This window comes from Nicotiana sylvestris, chromosome 3 (assembly GCF_000393655.2).
Source record: "Nicotiana sylvestris chromosome 3, ASM39365v2, whole genome shotgun sequence".
Lineage (NCBI taxonomy): Eukaryota > Viridiplantae > Streptophyta > Magnoliopsida > Solanales > Solanaceae > Nicotiana > Nicotiana sylvestris.
The window spans coordinates 137,099,309-137,121,050 of record NC_091059.1 but is presented as its reverse complement, the minus strand read 5'-3'; the positions used below and the strand labels follow the sequence as shown (position 1 = coordinate 137,121,050).

At 37.7% G+C, this 21,742-nt stretch overlaps 1 protein-coding gene across 1 annotated transcript in view; it reads right to left on the bottom strand.

Annotated features, from left to right (window-relative positions):
• Window positions 1–1,955: 1,955 nt before the first annotated feature.
• Window positions 1,956–21,742, bottom strand: part of LOC138888071 (uncharacterized) — an 82,629-nt gene continuing 62,842 nt past the window's right edge. The window contains exon 3 of the mRNA XM_070169873.1: window positions 1,956–2,176. Within this exon, the coding sequence (XP_070025974.1) occupies window positions 1,956–2,176 (221 nt within the window). The remainder of the gene's footprint in view (window positions 2,177–21,742) is intronic.

The window sequence follows — 21,742 nt, the reverse complement described above, 5'->3', positions numbered from 1 at the left end:
AAGAGGAGGTGCCAAACCTACTTTCACAAACTTTTAAATGAAAAAGGGGATCAGGATATTGTACAAAGTGAATTGAGGAATGCCGATATCCCCCATGAATTAAGTTATTTTAGGGACATTGAGGTCGAGGAAGTCATGGAGGTGATGCGTAAGATGAGAAGGGGCAGAGCTACCGGGCCAGACGAAATTCTGGTTGAACTTTGGAGGTGTGTGGGTAGAGCTGGCTTGGAATGGCTTACTGGGTTATTTAATGTTATATTCAAGACAAATAGGATTCCTGAAGAGTGGAGGTGGAGTACAATGGTTCCGTTGTATAAGAACAAAGGCGATATCCAGAGCTGTACCAACTATAGGGGTATCAAATTACTGAGTCATACCATGAAAGTTTGGGAGATAGTGGTAGAAATGAGAGTATGAATGACGATTTCTATTTCAGACAACCAGTTTGGGTTCATGCCGGGGCGTTCTACCACAAAAGCTATCCACCTTATTAGAAGGATGGTGGAATAGTACAGGGATAGGAAGAAGGATCTCCACATGGTGTTTATTAATCTGAAGAAAACGTACAACAAGTGTTCCTAGGGAGGTCCTATGGAACAACTTGGAGGCTAAAGGGGTTCCGGTTGCCTACACTAGGGTGATTAAAGACATATATGATGGAGCTAAGACTCGGGTTAGGAGGAAACTCCGAGCATTTTTCGGTTGTTACAGGGTTACACCAAGGGTCTGCGTTCAGCCCATTCCTATTATCCTTGGTGATGGATGCACTAATTCATCATATTCAAGGGGAGGTTCCATGGTGTATGCTATTTGCTGATGACATAGTTTTGACTGATGAGACACGAGGCGGCGTCAATAAAAGGCTGGAGGTTTGGAGGCATGCCCTTGAATCTAAAGGTTTAAAGTTGAGCAGGACGAAGACGGAATACCTTGAGTGCAAATTTGGGGTCGAGCCGACGAAAGCGGGAGTGGGCGTGAGGCTTGACTCCCACGTCATTCCTAAGAGGGGTAGTTTCAAGTACCTTGGGTTGGTTATTTAGGGGATCGGGGAGATCGACGAGGATGTCACACACCGTATAGGGGTGGGGTGGATGAAGTGGAGGTTAGCGTCTGGAGTCTTGTATAACAAGAAAGTGCCACCATTACTAAAAGGTAAGTTTTATAGAGTAGTGGTTAGGCATGCCATGTTGTATGGGACTGAATGTTGGCCGGTTATAAACTCACACATCTAGAAGATGAAAGTAGCAGAGATGAGGATGTTGAGGTGGATGTGCGGGCATACAAGGATGGATAAGATTAGGAATGAAGATATTCGAGAGAAGGTGGGTGTGGCCCCAATGGAGGACAAGATGCGGGAAGCAAGACTCAGATAGTTCGGGCACATTCAGAGGAGAAGCATTGATGCACCGGTGAGGAGATGTGAGCAACTGGCTGTGGTGGGAACCAAGAGAGGTAGAGGGCAACCCAAGAAGTATTGGGGATAGGTGATCAGGCAGGACATGGTGCAACTTAGGATTACTGAAGACATGGCTCTTGACAGGGAATTGTGGAGGTCGAGCATTAAAGTTGTAGGTTATAAAGAAGTTGTGAATATTTCTATGGCGCACTAGAGTGAGACTAGCCAGTTAGGATTTAGTTTTAAGATGCTTGTGGTTATCTACTAATGTAGGGCTTTATCTGCTGATTATTATTGTACTTTCCATATATTTCGTATTTTTTATATTGCTGTTATTTTATTTTGATTCCATTGATGGTACTAATATATCGTCTCTTGTCGCCTTCTTGAGCCGAGGGTCTCGTGGAAATAGTCTCTTTGCCCCTCGGGGTAGGGGTAAGGTCTGCATACATATTACCCTCCCCAGACCCCCCTTGTGGGATTACACTGGGCCGTTGTTGTTGTTATTGTATTAGTTATGGACATCGACCGAAGTGATGGTTGGATATTCTACCAGGTTTTATTTCAACTGCTGTGAGGCCAACGAGCTACGAATGTTGAGTCCTTGGGTGAAAGCCTGAACGACCCAATCATCAGCGACCTTTGGTAGTTCCATCCGTTCCATTTGAAACCAGGACACGAACTCTCTGAGAATCTCATTATCCTTATATTTTACTTTGAAAAGGTCTGACTTCCTGGTCTCAACCTTGATAGCCCCGGCGTGTTCTTTCACGAAAGAATCTGCAAGCATAGCAAATGAGTCAATAGAATTAGGAGGTAAGTTGTGATACCATATCATAGCTCATTTTGACATGGACTCTCCGAACTTCTTCAATAGGACAGACTCGATCTCATCATCCTCCAAGTCGTTCCCTTTGATGGCACATGTATAGGAGGTAACATGCTCGTTTGGGCCGGCCGTTCCGTTGTAATTAGGAATCTCGGGCATGCGAACCTCATAGGGATCAGCTTTGGAGTCCCGCTTGGAGAAAAAGGTTTTTGCATGAACTTCTTGGAATCCAGGCCTTTCAGTATCGGTGGTGCTCCCAGGATTCGACCCTGGAATTGTAGGTTTCTATTTTTTTGTCATTAGCTTCAATTTTCTTCTCCCCTTATTCTACCCGTTTTGTCAGTTCCTCGAGTATCTTTATAATCTCGAGGTTAGTCCTCGATTCATTTTCATTCGACCTCTCTGTGACTGGTTCATCCCTGCAGGTGACTTCCAGGACGAATCGGGTTCAATTCTGCTTGGTGAGCAGCTTTGGTTGTGTAATTGAGCTATCACCGCTTATTGAGCCTGTAATATTTTGAACATTATCTGTAAATTGATCCCGTATCCTACAATGTTTTGTGTATTTTAAGCTGTCGATCGGGCTCTACTACGGATGCTATTCTCGGGGTTGGTAGGTAGATTTGTGTCGATAGCCACATACAAGTTAGAGTCAATTGCGTCCGCAACCAGAATTTCAATGGGATCGACCGGTGATACCCCGTCACTAAGAACTATATTGTTATTTTCATCGTGATGGCCAGACTCGTTGTCAACATGTAGTGGTGTTGACTGTGAGTTTGACATTTTGAACTTAAACCTGAGATTAGAGGAACTTCAAATAACAAGTGTAAAGTAGTGTGTGTTATGGAAATTTTTGTCAAATAACCACTATTATCCTTATCCCCACGGTGGGCACCAAACTGCTTACCCTCAAAATTGGATAACGATTGAATTTGTAAATGATTTTAAGGATATTTGGATTAACTTGATACAAAGTGATAAATTAAGTTGTAATTGAAATAAACAATGATAAAGTAAATTCAAACTACACGAATTGAACAGTTACAGTCTTGGGAGGTCAGTCACACTCAAACTGGATGCACTTCGATCGATATCAAGATATAGAAGAATAAGAGCTTAAAGAGAGAAATAATAGTGTATTGCTTTAGAATGCGTGTTACCCTATGCTAAATGCATTATTAGACCACTTTATATAGTAGAGGAGTCCTACTTTATCTACAATTCTATAAAAAGTAAAAAATCTCTTGATTTGCTTATTGTCGGTTCCTTATTGATAAATGCCGAGATTCCCACCGTGATATCCGACCGGTCATGGATATTTCGATATTCTATTGGCTATGCTAACAATGTTGCTTCGATCTCGTTCGGGGCTAGGATCGATTTCGGGATCACGACCTCGATATTCTCGAAGGCACTTTTCTGACCTCAGGTTCTAACCCGGTAAGACTTGGGGTCGATCTTCATTCCTTTATTGCCATGTTCCGAGCCTTACCTAGCATGTCGTAGGCAAGCTCGATGCCGACCGTATACAGTGACGAGTCAGATCTGGGCCTTACTGGAATTAGTAAGAAACAAAGTAAAAGATATAAATGGTATAATGAAATGGCAGAGAAGTGTAATAATAGGATTTCACAGAAGGTAACAACACAGAATCAAAGAAGACAATCACAACATTTATGGAAGCAAGAATCTTACAAGTTAAGAAAACAACAACGATATAACAACAATACAGCAAATAGAGGAAATCAACAGGGGCACTCCTGAGGTACCGCCTCGTAGTTCCAAAAGTAAATATCTCACAACGGCACAGAAGAAACCTCGTGCAAACAATAACAACCGCACGGCAGAAACCTCGTGCCACTATAAAAATCCATATGGTAGAAACCTCGTGCCACAATAACAATCGCACGACAGAAACCTCGTGCCATAATAACAATCGGCACGACAGAAACCTCGTGCCACAATAATAATCCATATGGCAAAAACTTCGTGCCACAACCAAACAGTTATCCTAACAAAAATCGCAAAAACAACACATAACAAATGAAACAATGAGATTTAAAGAAAAAAATCCTATAGTTAAAGAATGAATACGAACTAAAGAAAATAGGTAGTTCAACTAAGCATGTTGTACAACTTGCAAATAAGAGATAAGGCACATAGACATGTGCAATTAGGCTAAATGTGATGACTACACATGCTAGAGTTACTCGTCACCTCGCGTACCCGGCCTTCGCATATTGCAAATTACCAAAACAGTTCCAAATTCTAAGAAAACTTCCCCCATACAAGGTTAGACAAGTTACTTACCTCAAACCCTGCTAAATCAATCAATAAGAAGGCTTTTTCCTCGATTTTTCAACTCCGATCGGCTAGAATCTAGCCAAAAAAATTCATACTATAAATATAACTATACGAAACTAATTTAAATAATGAAATTATGACTTTAGCAAAGAACTGAAAAATCGCTCAAAAAAGTCAACTCGGACCCACATCTCGGAACCCGTCCAAAATTATAAAATTCGAACACCCATTTGATATTGAGTCCAACCATACAAGAATTATTCACATCCGACTTCAAATCGCCTTTCAAATCCCCAAATTTTAACCTAAGAAGTTTTTCCCAATATCCAACCAAAACACTAATTAAATGACAGAAACAACAATAAATTCTTGTAATTTAACCAAAACCGAGTTAGAATATCTTACCCCAATGATCTTCTTGCAAAACGCTCAAAAAATTGCCACAAACTGAGTTCTCTAGGTCCAAAAATGGATAAAGAAACCAAACCCTCAAACTTAGGCCTTTTCTGCCCAGCGATTTCGCACATACGGGCTCTCAGTCGCAACTGCGATGCCGCACCTGCGGAAAATCCATCGGAGGTGCGGATTCCATTTAAGACCAGGAGATCCGCTTCTGCGGAGAACCTTCCACTTTTGCGACCATAGCCCAGGCCAGCCTCGTCCGCATCTCCGATCGTACCTTCGCATCTACAGACGCACAGATGTGGTCATCACCTCGCATCTGCGATCCCAGCTGGGCCAAAGCCAGCTTCGCTCCTGTGGACAAATGCTCGCTTTTGCGAGTCTACACCCGTGGCCAACCCACCGCAGGTGCGACACTGGAAGTTGGGAGCTTCAACACTTGCACAAGTCCAAAATTTGTTTCGGATTCAATCCGAATCACACCTGGGGCCCCCCAGGACCCCATCCGAATACACCAACAAGCCCTAGAACATCATACAAACTTAGTTGAGGCCTTCAAATCACATCAAACAATGTTAGAAATACGAATTGCGCATCGATTCAAGCCTAATGAACTTTAGAACTTTTAACTTCCACATCTGATGCCAGAACCTATCAAATCAAGTTCGATTGACCTCACACAAGTCATAATTGATATTATGTACCTACTCCAACTTTTGAAATTGAAATCCGACACCGATATCAAAAAGTCCACTACCACTCAAATCTTTCAACTTTTCAACTTACCAACTTTCGCCAATTAATGTCGAAATGACCTACGGACCCCCAAATCAACATCCTGACACGCTCCTAAGATTAAAATCACCCGACGGAGTTATTGGGACCATCAAAACTCTATTTCGGAGTCGTCTTCACACAAATCCAACTACGGTTGACTCTTATAACTTAAACATCCAATTTAGGGACTATATGTCCCATTTGTCTTCAAAACCAAAAAAACCAAACCTCCCGACAAGTCACGCAACCAAAGTATAATACAAAGAAGGCAATAATTAGGGGATCAGAGCTAATACGCTCAAAACAACCGGTCGGGTTGTTACAAACCTCCATGACGATGTTTGTAAATTGAACAGTATTAATTAAAGTATTTTTCTGTTTAATTGTTTAACATCATTGAATATATCGTAATATCTTTTATATTAATATTTAATCGATATTTTTTCTATATTGTTAATTAAGTTGATACATTTTTTATATTTTTATTTTATATGTTAGTTTATTATTTTTGGGTATAATAGAATTAAATAATTAATTTTCATAACTATACACCATATAATTAATAAGTATTCATATAAAAATATTTAGTTTGACAAAATTTCTATATTATTAATTTTTATGTTATTTTCTTACATTTGTTAACTAAAATTCGAGAGGGCTTGTGTTTGAACTATCATCTTTTTTTTCATATATTTTTGGGGTTAACAGAGAATTAAAGGATTAATTTCTATAACTAAAAAGATAATTAATTAATTATTCATATGCCAAATACTTAGGATGATAAATTTTCTATATTAATATTTCATATGTTACTTGGTTTTGTTTGAATTATCATACTTTTTAATTTAGTTTTGAATTATAACAGAATTATATATTAAAATTTCATAACTAATCAAGATATATTAAATAATTAATTATATAAAAAAATACTACAAATTTAATAGTAAATAATATTGAAATTATTTCATTCGTAACGATTTATTTGTTAACTGTCATATTTTGCCCAAATTTCTCAGCAACTGATTATTTTATGATCCCTATCTAATATTTGATAATTATCTACTGACACATTAAATCCATAATTTAGTCCTCTATCTGAATTTGTTAAGGAGAGCACATAGTTTTTATTTAACACAATGGAAACTTAAAGAGCACTAAAGTAACACTATTCTAAATGGTCATAAACAAGGTCAACTACCATAAGCTAAAATTTATTACCAGTTTTACTACACTAAAAGACACTACATAACAATCACAGGCACAATATAATACTAAAGGGCACTAAACAACAATAAAGTTACATATTAATATATGCACAACAATAAAATCACATATAATAATAATTATTCATAAAATAATAATATATCTTTTTTACTACTTTTTTTGCACATAAATAACTAATCCGGATAAAACAAAAAATTAATTTAATCACAAAACGATCATAAAAAAACATAGACCACAGTAAAAAATAACTAATAAACATTTTATATACATGAGTTTTACCAAAAAAATAAGTAGGAATACCTCGATTTAAAGTTTTTTAAAATGTGAAATTTTGATGATTTGGAAGCCGAAACGAGCAATAGACAAGATCCACTACACGACAACACCTTCGATCCGATGTTAGCTTGCTAATATACGGAGAAGATACAATTTTAGGTGGACAGGTGGGCTCCAATGGAGTTTTTTTGGTTAAAAAATGGGGGGGGGGGGGGGGTTGTGTCGCTGCTTCTGTCTAGTCTGGGAAGGAGAAGAGCCCTTTTTTTTATATATATATAGGTATAGCGTGTATGCAGGAGGAACTATATAGCGCCTTCTGCATATGCGCTATACCTCCCGCCAATTTGAAGTTCAAATATAGTGCGGTTTTTCACCGCGCTATACCTTAACGGATAAACGTATCGTTAAGGTATAACGTGGTGAATAACCGCATTATATATAAAATGGTAATTTATTTTTTCACCTATTTTTGTCGTTTGAGTCTAAAAAGATCACATTTTGATTTCGGGCTCTCTTCTTGATACTCCCTTGCTCCCATTTTATGTGGAATTATTTGATTGGCTAGGGATTGAAATTTATGTGTAAGAAAAATTAAGGCATAGTTTTGAAAATTTTGATCTAAAACACATTTTCAATATTTGTAAAGTTATGAATCATCTCATTAAATGTAAAATAAAATTTTATAATTAAATTATTTTTAAATATAAAGAGGTGTTATTTTTTTTTAAACAGACTAAAAGAAAAATGTGTCGTATAATTGGAAAAGAGAAAATATTATACAAACACACGTGCAGGTTAAGTGATCAATTTTTTAAGCACCAGGGTGTATATTAACAATTAAGTTATTTATCAGATTTAACCATTTAAATTTAAATTGTACTAAGAAGTAGTATAAAAGATGATATGCGTTTATAAAATAAGTTAGCTATTTGCTTTTAGCAAATTTTACGTTGGTGTAATTAAGCTTTGACATTCAATTCAGATCGAGAAATTAATTATACAAACAATTAAACGTAATATGAGTTGTATTCAAGACATATTTATTGAGAATATTGCTTGTAATTGGCAAAAACTAGACTAAAGCTACATAAAAAATGGAGGTACATGAGTGTGAGGGACAAGGAGGTACGATATTTTGAGATTCATGTACAAACATGTTTTTTCTTTTCACCTAATAATGTACAAACATGGTTGACTACATAAAAAATGGATGTGATCATTGAACTAATGTACCTAAATGCTGGTCCCCTTAGTATTGGTATTTGGAATTTAGAAACTATATGTGTGAATGGGGAATAAAGAAAATTAGTTGCTTTAGTATGACCTTTTAGCAAATTATATATCTAGACATGCTTCAATATATAAGATTTCTTTTACGAGCTTTTCTTTGCGCCAAAAAAATTACTCCTATTTAAGATTTTGGTTGGGTTTTTACCTTGTACTCGTTCCAATTCTCAAAAAATTCTTTTGAGTTAAATAAGACAATATGGTGACAACTGACAAATAACAGATCAATTCATGAAAAACAGGCCGAGGCTTAGATAAGCCCAATTGCACATGGGTCTCCTTCAACACAATGCCCCTAAATTTCAAAACTGAGCAGAGGAACTCATGACATAGGGGATGTTTACAAAAATAGCCGATCAGATTCACCGTTTATTTTTCCTAGAGTCTAAGAGAAGAAATTCCATAATCTCTCGCTTTAATTTATGTAATCCTGTTTAACTAAACACGTAGTTTAAGAGAAAAATATACTTTTAAAACTAATGGTTTGAAACATATTATAATATTTTTATGACTATTGTTTACTCTTAAAAATGGATAACAATTGAATTATACGCGCTTTCAAGGATAGGTGAGTTAATCCAATACAAAAAATTTATTACGTTAGATAAGCAAATAAAAGACATAGTAAATAACCAAACAAATGATGATATTGAATCCGAGCTCGGTTAAAGGCTTAACAAGAAGCTCGCCTTCGGTTCCGAACCAAAGTTTATGACTAACTTTGAACAACCTTTAGAAATAGAGAAAAATAGATGTATATTGCATTGATATGCTTGTTACAACGTGTCTAATGAATAATCAACTTCTCCTTAATATAATAGAGGAGTTTTACCCTAAGTACAACTCTAAAAAAGGTAAAAATCTTCATCTTCACAAATCACTAATCTACCGCTTATACGGGCTGAGATTCACGCTGTGACATCCGGTTAAACACGGATATCACAGCCCTTTATTAATTGTGCATGGTCATTCGGTAATGCTCTCCGAGGTCTCGGAACTTGAACCAGATCTGGGGGCGTGGTCTTGATGGCTCCGAGGGCAGGTGATATGCTCGGGCCTTGATGCGAGAGGCTCCTAGCTTAGATTCCGATTCCCTCCAATCATGTCCTTGCTTCATTTGCCTCATCGAGAAATAGGGGTACTCATTACCCCTGGTTTTACTCGTATACAGATAGTCCCCAAGTTTCTCGGAGAGTAGGTTGCCGAAACGATGGGAAACGATGGTTCCTTCCTCTATATGTTACGACGAAGGAGCCAAAATGTCTCATTAGTCATGTCGTTCTGACTTCGGATACGTGTCAATCATCGGCTAGTTACCCCCAAATGCGAAGCGTCGCCTACTTCCCTATAAAAGTTTCCACCCTTTGTTCTTTTTCTACTTTTCGACCAAGCTTTTACCTTCGAGCTTCACACATACATCAAACTTCTTTCAAATCTTCATACCTTTATCTTTTGATCTTTAAATATTCATAGTGATTTCTATGTTTCTACCTAGAATTCCTTCAAATCTTCATACTCTGTTCTTCATCCTTCAAACTCGTTATTTCAAACTTTTGTATTCTTTCTTTAAATCTTTAAACTTCTCTAGATAACAATGGCTAAAACATCTAAATTTGTTCCTCAACAAGTTGCCTCTTCATCTTCCCACCAGACTGTAGTTTCCCTTGAAATGACTTCTCCCGAGGTGGCTGCCGATGAACTGGCCCCCGAGCCTCCCTTGAAAATATTTATTCCTGAGGCTGCTCAATTGCAGACGACTTTAAGGTCAAAAAGCCCTCACGCAAACAGGACTGGGTGAAGGAGCATCAAGGTACATATGCTCCGTGACCGAAGACGTCCTCCCCATGGTCCGAAAAGACTGCAATTGGGAACGCAAGGATATAGTAGTCCTCGGGTCTGAGGACGACATTCCTATCCACGTTGAGGGGTACATAAGTGCTTACATTTATCCCTTCACATTGGGCCCGGTGGACCCGATTATTCTGAATTTTTGCAAGAGGTACAAGGTGTGCCTCGGAAAAATCCATCTCTATGGAGAATCGTGATCCTCCTTCGTTACTTTATGAAGAAGACAGAGTCTCGTCGGTTCAGCATTGATCATCTACTCCCTTTATACAGTCCCCAAATTTTCCGATGGGGACTGATCAAGCTTACTTGTCGGGCCAGCAAAGCCCCCTTTTCGAGCATTGATGAAGACCGAGATCGGGCTGGCAGTGATACTTCGTTTGAGTGAAGATCGAAGACCTGATTCCCCCCGAGTTTATGCCTCCCTGAGAAGTGGCGCATCTCGTAAATGCAATCTCTCCTTCAGCGTCAATTTTTTCTTTGGTTTCTCTCTTCTCATTCATACTTATAGTTGTACACCTGTCGTCCGAGTTCCAATTGTAGTCCCACGGCTAAAGGAATGGATCGAGGGCATCTGTACACAGATGATGTTCTCCGAGCGAGCATATAACGACTCAGTCGTTTGTTTTGAGAGTTATAGCCATGTTCCCCCATTTCCTTCTTCTTTGAATTCTATAACTATATTATCATATGCCGGGTTAGTTGGTTTGGGTCTGGAGTGGTTTCGAAGTGAATTGAGACACATAGTCTCTTATTTGAAAACTTAAGTTGGAAAAGTTTACCGGAAGTTGACTTATGTTTAAATGACCTCGAAGTTAAATTTTAATGGTTCGGTTAGCTCTGTTAGGTAATTTTGGACTTAGGAGTGCGTCCGGAATGATATTTGGAGGTTCGTGGTAGAATTAGGCTTGAATTGGTGAAAGTAAGAATTTTGGTGATTTTGGCCTGCAATTGAAATTTTGATATCAGGGTCGGATTGAATTTTTGGATGTTGGAGTATGTTCCTGGTGTGATTTGTGACTTGTGTGCAAAATTTGAGGTCATTTGGACATGGTTTGATAGGTTTCAACATCGTTTTGTGGAATTCGGAAGTTTGGAAGTTCTTAGGCTTGAATGGGTAATTTGGTATTTTGATGTTGCTTTGAGTGATTCGAAGGTTCCACTAAGTTCGTATCGGGTTATAGGACCTGTTGGTATGTTTGATTGTGGTCCTCAGGGAATCAGGGTGATTTTGGATAGTTATTGAATTGTTTTGAGTTCAAGAAGTGCAATTGAAGCTGCTGCTTCTAGTGTTTCTGCACCTGCGGTAGGGAGCCCGTAGGTGCGAGCCCACAGAAGCAAAGGAGGAGCCGCAGAAGTGGGCGAGGATGAGCTGGGAAGGATCCAAAAGTACGGAGATGTTCCCGCACCTGCAAGGATCGCGGATGGGGACTGATGGGCGCAGGTGCGAGTTGGAGCCGCATGTGAGATGGATTTCCGCACCCGCGAAGGATGCAGATGCGGTCTTGAGGCCACAGGATGGAGGTCAGGATTTAACGTGAAATCCGCACCAGCGATGGAAATTTTGCAGGTGAGGCATCGCAGAAGCGATCAATGGACCGCAAGCGCGGTATTGTTGGGAAGAAAAGCACCAGCTCAAGATTTTGTCTTTCATTTTAAATTTTGTACTTGAGGAACTCGGGAGAGAGGTGATTTTTTGAAGGTTTCCAAGGAGAAAATTTGGGGTAAGTGATTCTAACCCATAATGGTATAAATTTCGTGAATACATAGCTTTATTCATCACCTAATTAGGGTTTTGAATTGGAAACTTGGGGATTTAGGGCTTGAGAATGAGAGCGTGGAATTTTGGGGATTTGAGTGACAAAATGAGGACGGATTTTGATAAATTTAGTATGTTTAGACTCGTGAGTGAATGGGCTTTTGGGTTTTGTAACTTTTGTCGGATTTCGAGAGGTGGGCCCTAGGGACAGGTTTGAGTCGATTTTGGATTTTTACTCTATTTGTGGTAGTTTTCTTGTAGAATTGGTCCCTTTAGCCTATATTGATTGTATTGTATTACTTGTGGCTATATTCGGGACGTTCGGAGGCCGACTCATGAGGCAAGGGCATTTTGGAGTAGAGATTCGCTCGGATTGATGTAAGTAACGGTTATAAATCTGGTCCTGAGGGTATGAAACCCTGGATTTTGTGTCGTGTATGCTAGGTGACGGGCGTGTGGGCGTGCATCAAAAGGGATTATGACTTGGTCCGTCTCGTGAGACTGTTGAATTTAGTAGTTTACACTTTGCTACATGTCCCTCTGTTTCATGGAAATTGACTGTACTTCGCGTTAGAAATCATGTTTTAATTGTAAGGCCCCGGAAAATTTTACTAAGTAATTTAAGATTTCGTGGTGCCAGGTAGGCTAATTATAATATTTTATGTGCTATAGAATGATGTATATCAATTGGATATGGTAAATAAATGTATAAGTCATATAATAAGTTATTTGGGGTCCAAAGAAAGGCCAAAGTCTAAGTCAAATTGGAAAATTACATAATAGGCTAAAATTCCAAATGAGTTCGCACAAGTCCACACTTTGAACGAATATATATATATATATATATATATATATATATATATATATATTAGGTGATGAAAAACCTATCAAATGAAAGGTCTTCGAGTCTAGTTTCTAATGCTTCATGTTGTTCATCATTTGGACATTCCTACACAAAGTTATGATCAAATTACCAAAGGCTAGATTTGCGATCAATTTCACGATCGCAAAACGACTCCATGAACCGCATACGTGTCGCATAGTGAAGCAGAATCGGGCAAAATATTATGCTGCTGCATAATTGATTATGTTGTCGATTATGTTATCGCATAATGATTATGATGCAAGTCTACTGCCCACATATCGATTATGCTATAGCATAATTGCACTACATAATTGACTTCGGGGGTCATTTTTGGAAATTTTTATATCCGAACCCACTTTGATAAATAAGCTTTGGGGCTTCATTTGGGGCTATTTTATACTAAATCTAGAGAGAGCTGAGAGCATTTTAGAGAGATAAAGAGGGAACCTAGCTTTCCAATCACCAAATCTTACTCAAGTCTTCAAGAATCAAGGAAGATAGTCACTAGATTGTCCTCCATCCGGGTAAGTCCTATTTCTAGAACTTGCATGCAAGAGGTTAGGGGTTCAAATATGTTGTGGGGATTAGAAATAGACCATGCATGTGGGGCTAAGATATAGTATGTGATATTAATGAACTAATTTGGATAGTTCCTATTAAAATTGGTTGAGGGAAGAAGGAACTTCCATTTTCGGACCTTGTAGTCTATTTCACACGTTAGGTATTTGATGCAATTCCTAAGAGAGTTACACTATGGGTAATCTTTCTAGTTGTTAATCGATTTTCGATTTCTCCTTATATATTATTATTGCGAGAGGTGCTGGTGCGTTGTAGTAACTTAAGGAAAGCTCAACTAGGTATGTGGGCTAAACTTTATCTCTCAGAATTGAATTCCATAATATTTCCGTAAGTTTAAGTATGACCGGCTCAAAGTCCCTAATTTCTATGTTCCGAGTTATCCCCTATAAACTCATATACTTAATCATTCCGAACGAGCCTTATATTGAACAATATATGTTTAAAGTATGGGTTGCTTATTAAAATATTATGGCTTTGGGTTGAGGATTAAATGAAAAGTGATGTACCGATTAGGTAAGGAAAAGTTGATATGCTTAATACTCCTAACCTCTCGTATGCATAATAAATGTCTTGATTGAGTGTGTCTAGTGGTTGATAAACTATGAAGAGGTTTGAAAATGAATTAAATGAACTGGGGAAATAAAGTGTGGACAACGTTTATAATTGTGCCTAGTGATGCCTATGAAATGAGGAAATATATGAATCAGATTACGAAGTGAGCCTTAACTCAACTGTCTTAAAATGACTTCTAAAAGTAAAGTTTGCTTAAAACCTCTATTGAGGTATGCATGGCTAACTCTCTTCTTCTTAGAATCGAACTCTTGGTGTCTGAATAATTGGTGTAAGTTTTGACTTGATCATGCTAAAATTGATTGCCTTAATGTGTTCAGTTGAAAGATTTATGTTCCGTAATTGTTCTAAATGTATACCATGTAATCATGCTATTTGAGAACGTGATTATGATTTCCAAGCTCTTTTCCTTATGTGTGCAATGCCATATGTGATAGAACTTATTGACTTGAATGATACTGTTATTCAAACAAATAAAAAGGGAAAGACATAATTATAAAATGTGTCCAGGTTCCAAGAACTACTTAATAAATGGGGTTGTTTGTGCCATGTAATGGAAGATGGAAAGAAATGTGAATTAAATGAATAATTGAAAGAGGTTAGATCCCTAGTGAGATGGCTTAGCCGGTCGGACACGGTGGCATTATGGATGAAATTGTGAATATGGTTACGTCTCACTTGAGACAACTTAGCTGATCGGGCCGAGATCGGATGCCATGTTGTACACATGGTGGCATTTATGTTGGATTTTTTATTATCATTGTGAATTTGGATATGTATCACTTGGGATGGCTTAACCGGTCAGGCCGAGACCGGACTCCATGTAAAAACACGGTGGCATTATGGGTTGTGGCACTTGGAACTAAATATTATTAACCTAAAGCGATGGAAAGATTGAATTGTAGCTATATGATCCTTAATCGGTGTTTCCTTGTAATTCTGTGAAGTACTTATTGTTTATTATAACTGCCTTCTATTTGTTTCACTGTTCATACTACTAATATTTGAGATTGCCTTACATACTAGTACTATTCGAAAGTACTAACGTCCATTTTGCCGGGAGCTTTACATCTTTAAATGGATGTAGGTAGTTCCATAGCAGAAAGTGTTGGTCGCATCTAGTGGCCTATCCTCTTTTAAGCAGACCTGGTGAGCCCCACTTCATTTCGGGTTCCTTTATCATTGGTTATCATGTACTTTGTATTTTGAGGTGTAGCCGGAGCCTTGTTATCGGCATTTTCATATTACTCTTCAGTTGTATTTAGAGGCTCTATAGATAGGTTGTGGGCCGTATTTGGTATTTGAAATTAAATTAGAAATATTGGTATTTGAAAAATATGTTTTTCTTCATTTCTATAAAAATTGTAATATTTTGGATATTGTGGTTGAAACTGCTAATGGAAACAAAATGAAAGTTGTTAATGAAATATTTACAAAGTATGATAGATGGAGTTTATCTCCTCTTTCTTCATGAATTAATTTGGGTAAAATGAAACCTAACAGGCTTGCTCAGCCAGGTTTACTCGGTTGAGCGCCAGTCACGCTCCTCGATTTTGGGGCGTGACAAACTTGATATCAGAGCCTAAGGTTTTAAAATGTCCTAGGATGTCTCGGAGTCGTATCTAGTAGTGTCCTTCTTATCGGCGTATTTTTGACCACATCTATAAGTTGGAGGCTATTCGGATATTTAGGAATTCCACCCTTCTTTGATACTCCAGATCGTGCGGTAGAGCTCAAGATAGGGAGCTAATTTCCTTGCTATGTCTTATTCTCCAGATGAGTAATCTTGATACCATAATCCACGAGTTTGAAGCAGTAAGGAGGGAATGACCCCACCATTGAATCTGAGGGAGATTGCCCAAGAGTTTGTTAGGAGAATGTAACGAGCCATGGAGAGATTGGTAGAACCTGTTGCTAAGGGGAGTACCCTTGTTCCTATTAATGTCACTGCATTTCTAGATAATGTAGTATATCAGTATGTTACCAACATACGTTAGGGATGTGGAGTCGAGGGGCATCGAATAAGTTATTGCCCTATCAACCTAAAGTCACCAAATAAGTCAAAATAAAATTTCTACTCGTTATATATGTACATCCATATTGAAGAGTTCTCATAAACATGGTCATTATAAGATGTTGAGTCACAAAACATTGCATGTACCTACTCCTTAGACAAGACGTATTATTCGTGAATCCACTCTATCACAAATTCTCTAATTTACATCCTCTTGTGAAATTGAGTTCTATAATTATGTCCTTGAATTGAGTTATAACTCTAGGATTAATACTTCCCACTTGCTTTCCTGAATTTTTAACAAGGAACTATACTTGATGAATTCATTACAAAATCTTTTTATTTAAATGAACAACATCTGCCCACTTGTACCTATGCATGCACCGTCATAAAGTTTACCTATGTGGTGTCAAGTTCTATGTAAAGCATCCCAGTGCTGCGATCCTTCTTGAGTCACTCTTTTTCTCACTAGTGTATATGGATTCTATGGTTTGAATAGTCACTCTACTCTCTTGTGAATATCATCATGAAACCTTCTCGTTGTCTAGTAACATAAGATCATACCTTAACACCTATCATATGAGTGCATGTCAATCGAAATAGCCATCGTGTGCATAAAGTCTCTCTGAAAAATTTAGATCCTCACATCTCCGTCATAGGAAGATGTTGTGTCACCATCTTAGTATAACTTTCATGTCCACTTGGGACATCCCGTAGCAAGTATCTTACTTTGTTCCTAGTATTGTGGTCGCCCATGACGTGGTCTTGTATTGCAGTTGGGAGTTAATATAGCAGAAGCATGTCCAACTCATAACAAATGTTTATTTTCTCTTTACACCTCTACAACATGTTGTGTTCCTTAGTTAGTAAATTCATGGAACTATTTTCGCAACACTTGTTCAATAACTATGAGAGAACGTGTCCTACTAAGAGTCACCATAACACTTCCTTTCTCATAAGGACCCTAAATAGGCTTAGGCTCTCCGTCAAGACCAAATGCACCTTTGGGGATTATCATAGCACAACACCTACTTCTTATGTTTTCCTGTCTCTCATTAGTATCTGGGTACTTCTCAAGTTCAAATCCATGAAGAATTCATTATGGACATCTGCAAACCTTCAAAGATTACTTTATACTGTCTCATTGGGTTCCGTTGTCTTTACCAACCCAACTTCTAGAATCATTGATTACGTCATTGTCATGTGTGGGGAGTTTTACTACTCTTGGCATTCCACCTCCTTAGGTGGATGAGAGTTCTATTTGTCCTTCCCCCTGGAGAATCATGCTAACCATTAAAACCCTCTAACCAATACATGATTTCATCCCTATATTAAGGTGTCCTAGCCATATGATTTCACTCGTAAAGGGTTGAGATTAGATGCTTCTAGGTTTTTGCACATACCGTAAGCTTACTGATTGAGAAGACAAGTTGTCGTATCTTTAGTTACCTCATATCGGGTCAATCGTTAGGAAGGGTTAAGCTATTTGGATTATGATAATCTCATAGGTATTTGACTTCTTTTTTACCCCCATGCAACTGTGGCATAAATTCTTTGTGTCAATTAATGTTAAGAGTGTAATTAAACTTCATGTATTTATTTTGAAATCTCTATCACATCCATATTGCAAGAATCTTACCATTCGGAACTAAACTGACCATCCTTACACTCAAGGAGGCAACCAGTGTAATATACTTGAACATTTCTCCTTAGAGATTACTATTGTCGGGCAAAGCATATATGGAAAGGAACAATTGTTACAATCCCTTGCATAACTCGTTGCCTCCCAAGAATAACTGATGCTAGCGTCTTCATCCTCCCGATCATGCCTCCCATGTATCTCATGTCTAGAAAGACCCACTTCTTTTAGATCTCAGGATCACGTACATGGTTCCTAACTTATCAATGCGTGCTAGTTACCTCTACGCTCCATATCTAATAATTGATGTCGTTGCAATGATTAACCATGACAGCATTGTTAGTAGTAATCTTCGTGTCTTTTACCACATAACCTCATGAAATACTATGCCCAGCACATTAAAGGATTCCTAAATAATTCCATCCCAATCACGAATTGCGTTGTTCCTCAATTAAATCTATTGTCTAGTGAAGGTTCAAACATGTCAAAGAGGAAGCATCACCGTGTGATCACATATATTCGATTGGTAATTTTATGGTCAGTTTATGATAGCACGTCTTAGAGTAATTGTTGAAGGTCATCAAAGGATTAGTGTGGGTGTTCGAGTAGAGATTTAGAGTTCAAGAGGGAGAACGGGTTATTCTCAATATTTCCTCCCTAAAAATGTTATGTGAATTGATAATGAAGGTGAAATAAGTGTAGTTCACATTAGGCCGCACTATGAGTACGAAGTCTTCCCATCGTTGTTCCCTATGTACCCTGTATTTTCATGTGCCTATGTCTAGGAAGGTAGTTGGACATACTTTGTGTATAACTCCCGTGGAAACTACTGAAGGTGAAGTTAATGGATGGTTGGCCTATGAGGGGTATCTATTTGTCATCCTTGTTAGGTAAGTTTAGGAGCTGAGATTGTTTCTGTGAATCTGTTATGGTAAAGTCTGTAAGTCTAAGAGGCCACCTTCAAGGCCGAAAGTATCATGGAAAGAAAATATTTTCTCTTGATTGTACAACAATTGGTTTTGATTTGAAAAGTACCTTCTAGGTGTTATGATTTAAAAATGTGCAGTCCATGTGTAGGTATCATTATGATAATGTAGTGCTTGTAATGGTGAGATTAGTGTTATGGATATATACGTTGTGGTGCTTTGTCGAGTTGTGGATGTGTTGTTAGGATGGTTTTGGTGGTTCTCTGGCAGGTGGATAGGCCTAGTTACAAAGGAGATGCTGCCGAAATTTCTGATAATTTTGGGAGTTAGTAAAAATTTAGGAACTTGAGGTAGGTTAGAAAAGAGATATGTTATGTTGGGTGTTTGGGGCGGACTCTACCTTTCATTCGAGGATGAATGATCCTAAGCTGGGGAGAATATAATGCCCCGGAAAATTTTATAAAGTAATTTAAGATTTTGTGGTGTCGGGTAGGCTAATTATAATATTTTATGTGCTATAAAAATGATGTATATCAATTATATATGGTAAATGAATGTATAAGTCATATAATAAGTAATTTGGGGTCCAAAGAAAGGCCTAAGTCTAAGTCAAATCGGAAAATTACATAATATGCTAAAATTCCAAATGAGTTCGCACAAGTCCACACTTTGAACGAGCATATATAAATATATATAAGGTTTATATGATGAACAACCTATCAAATGAAAGGACTTTGAGTCTAGTTTCTAATGCTTCAATTCGTTCGTCAATTGAACATTCCTACACAAAGTTTTGATCAAATTACTGAAGGCTAGATTTGCGAACAATTTCGCGATCGCAAAATGACTCCGCAGACCGCATACACGTCGCATATTGAAGCAGAATCGGGCAAAATATTATGTTGTCGCATATTGATTATGCTGTTGATTATGCTGTCGTATAATGATTATGTTGCAAGTCTGCTGCCCACATATTGATTATGCTATAGCATAATTGCACCACATAATTGACTTCGGGGGTCTTTTTTGTAAATTTTTATATCCGAACCCACTTTGATAAATAAGTTTCGGGGCTTCATTTGGGGCTATTTTATACTAAATCTAGAGAGAGGTGAGAGCATTTTAGAGAGGGAAAGAGGGAACCTAGCTTTCCAATCACCAAATCTTGCTCAAGTCTTCAAGAATCAAGGAAGATAGCCACTAGATTGTCCTTCATCCGGGTAAGTCCGTTTTCCAGAACTTGCATGCAAGAGGTTAAGGGTTCAAATTTGTTGTGGGGATTAGAAATAATCCATGCATGTAGGACTAAGTTTTAGTATGTGATATTAATGAACTAATTTGGATAGTTCCTATTAAAATTGGTTTGAGAGTAGAAGGAATTTCCATTTTCGGACCTTGTAGGCTATTTCACACGTTAGGTGTTTGATGCAATTCCTAAGAGAGTTACACCATGGGGTAATCTTTCTAGTTGTTAATCGATTTTTGATTCTCCTTATAGATTATTATTGCTAGAGGTGCTGGTACATTGTAGTAACTTAAGGAAAGCTCAACCAGGTATGTGGGCTAAACTTTATCTCTCAGAATTGAATTCCATAATATTTTCCTAAGCTTAAGTATGACCGGCTCAAAGTCCCTAATTTCTATGTTCCGGGTTATCCCCTATAAACTCATAAACTTAATCATTCTGAACGAGCCTTATATTGAACAATAGATGTTTAAAGTATGGGTTGCTTATTAAAATATTATGGCTTTGGGTTGAGGATTAAATGAAAAGTGGTGTACCGATTAGGTAAGGAAAAGTTGATATGCTTAATACTCCTAACCTCTCATATGCATAATAAATGTCTTGATTGAGTGTGTCTAGTGGTTGATAAACTATGAAGAGGTTTGAAAATGAATTAAATGAACTGGGGAAATAGAGTGTGGACAACGTTTATAATTGTGCCAAGTGATGCCTATGAAATGAGGAAATATATGAATCAGGTTACGAAGTGAGCCTCGACTCAATTGTCTTAAAATGACTCCTAAAAGTAAAATTTGCTTAAAAGCTCTATTGAGGTACGTATGGATAACTCTCTTCTTCTTAGAATCGAACCGGATAGTGCAAATGTGGTAATAGATCTCCTTGTGAGACACTTAGATGGTGAACTTTAAAATAGTACAATCAGATATGAATACTGGAATATTCAAAAATTTCAGAAGATAGGCAGTGGGATCCTAGAAGGGACAAATATTTACCTTAGTATGACTCCTTCCCCGAGTAAAAAAAGGAGAATATTAGGCATTCCGAAGAGCCAGTGAGATGAAGCAAGGGGAGCTCAAAGGGAAAGAACATTTTGTCAGAGTTTTCAGAATAAAGAGATAGATAAGAGTTTTATTATCCAGAGAATAAAAAGAGAGTAAATGAAGCATCCTGAGTAAGATGTAATACATGGGTGATAACATTAAATCAAAATATGACACGATGAAAGAGTCTATAATTAAGTGAAGGAAAATACAAGAGGTGACAGGCCTTGAGGCAATAAAAGAGAATAAGCCATAAAGTCATATCCTTATTTCGAGAAATGAGTTGGTGACTTCAACGTGATTACCAGGAGGAAAGGTTAGACTCCAGAGTAGTAGAAATCAGTATGGACTGGTGAACAAGATAAACTGAATATGAATTAGGGACTGAAGGATTTTATAATGGTTGATATCATGAGAATTTCAGAGATAACATTCCGACAATAATAGAATGGACAAAAAAATAATAACCTTTAAGGTTCATTCAGGAAGATGCTTCCCTAAAACAAGCATGTGGAGCAGAGTTAAGCTTAAGGGAGTAAGTGTGCCAGTTACACTAAGTGTAATCCTTGTGCTTAATAAATTCAATTATCCCCGGTATAGAGAGGTTAACGCAATGCAAGTAAGATGTTAGTGAAGATGTGAAAAAATGGCAAGATGAAGAGGTAACTATGGAATAGTAAAAGAGGAATGCGGTAAAAGGGTGAAAGGAATGAGATAGCATCTATTCAGATCCTATAGATATGATATGACTCCAAAACATT